Source organism: Brassica oleracea, chromosome C3 (genome assembly GCF_000695525.1).
Source record: "Brassica oleracea var. oleracea cultivar TO1000 chromosome C3, BOL, whole genome shotgun sequence".
Taxonomy (NCBI): domain Eukaryota; kingdom Viridiplantae; phylum Streptophyta; class Magnoliopsida; order Brassicales; family Brassicaceae; genus Brassica; species Brassica oleracea.
The window spans coordinates 54,016,264-54,017,656 of NC_027750.1; the positions used below are offsets into that span (position 1 = coordinate 54,016,264).

Genomic DNA, 1,393 nt, shown 5'->3' on the forward strand with positions numbered 1-1,393 from the left:
CTTGTTGCGGCCACCTCTCTCTTTCTTTAGGTATTGGGCCGGCTTATGGACCGGGACGGTTATGGACATCCATCATATATGGTTTATAACAATTTCAAATTTTGGATCACACGTCAATTAATTAACCCGCAAGCAAACTTATCTGGACGTACGAGGGCTTCTTTGTGAGAAACTAGAACCACATGATTAGGTTCCAGAGCCCAATAATAGGCCTTGTTTGAAGCCTTCTTATAAGGCCCATTTGTCTTCTCAAGACGGACTTTGACTATAATTAAGTCAATGGGTCAGTTTTCAAGCAGGTTAAACAAAGGGTATATATATATATATATACTGTGAATGCAGGTTTTTATAAAAGACCTAATCTGTCTCTTTTCTTAATAATGAAGTATACAGAAGAAACAACATCTCGAGGCTGGTTTGATCTCAAGAAGTCGAAGAGGTATTTTTAACATAAGATCACTATATGATAATTCGTATTTTATCATAATCTACAAAGCTTCATCTTACTTTTGTTACAATCTCAGCCGCTATGAGTTCCGATGTCGAACAACTGCAGAAGAAGAAGAAGAATCCATCTCCTCCGTCGTTGTTGTCACTTCCAGAAGAAATAGTTGTAAACTGTCTAGCCCGAATATCGAAATCTTACTATCCAAAACTCTCCCTAGTCTGCAAGACCATTTGCTCTCTCATCTTATCCATGGAGCTCTACGTGGCTAGATTGGAACTTGAAACCCATGAAAACGTCCTTCACGTCTGCTTACAGTTGCTCGATAAAACCCGTCCCTCGTGGTTTAGTCTCTGGTTAAAACCTGACCAAACCCTAACCAACAACATCGGTAAGAAGAAGAAACAGAACTCTAGCGGAAACACTTTGTTGGTACCAATACCCTCGTCTTATTCTCCACGTGTACCGATGTTCACATGTGCGGTTGGTTCAGAGTTATATGCTATCAGCAAATACAATATTTCTCCCTCCTCCGTCATGTGGGTCCGTTGTACGAGTACTTACTCGTGGCGTCAAGCCCCTAGCATGACGGTAGCTAGAGCAAATGCCGTTGCGTGCGTCTTTGATGATAAAATTTACGTGATGCGAGGTTGTCATGCAGATGAATATACAAATTGGGCTGGGTTTTTGATCCAGAGACTCAAACATGGGAACCCTTACACTACAAGAAAACAACATGGATACTAAGGGAAAAAATCGTCGGAATTTCGTCGGAATAACGTTATTCCGACGACATACCGACGAAACAAGTCCTCGGAAATAATTCCTCGGAATTTCTTCTTTCCTCGGAAATTCCTCGGATATTTCCGACGGAATTCTAAGGAAACACATTTCCGAGGAAATTCCGAGGAGCACTAGTTTGTCGGAAATCTCCTCGGAATATACCGA

At 41.3% G+C, this 1,393-nt stretch overlaps 1 protein-coding gene across 1 annotated transcript in view; it reads left to right on the forward strand.

Annotated features, from left to right (window-relative positions):
* The first annotated feature begins 529 nt into the window (after positions 1 to 529).
* LOC106334130 (putative F-box/kelch-repeat protein At4g39756) overlaps positions 530 to 1,393 on the forward strand; it is a 5,224-nt gene continuing 4,360 nt past the window's right edge. Inside the window, 2 exon segments of the mRNA XM_013772468.1 lie at positions 530 to 1,124; positions 1,127 to 1,160. Coding sequence (XP_013627922.1) covers positions 530 to 1,124; positions 1,127 to 1,160 — 629 coding nt within the window.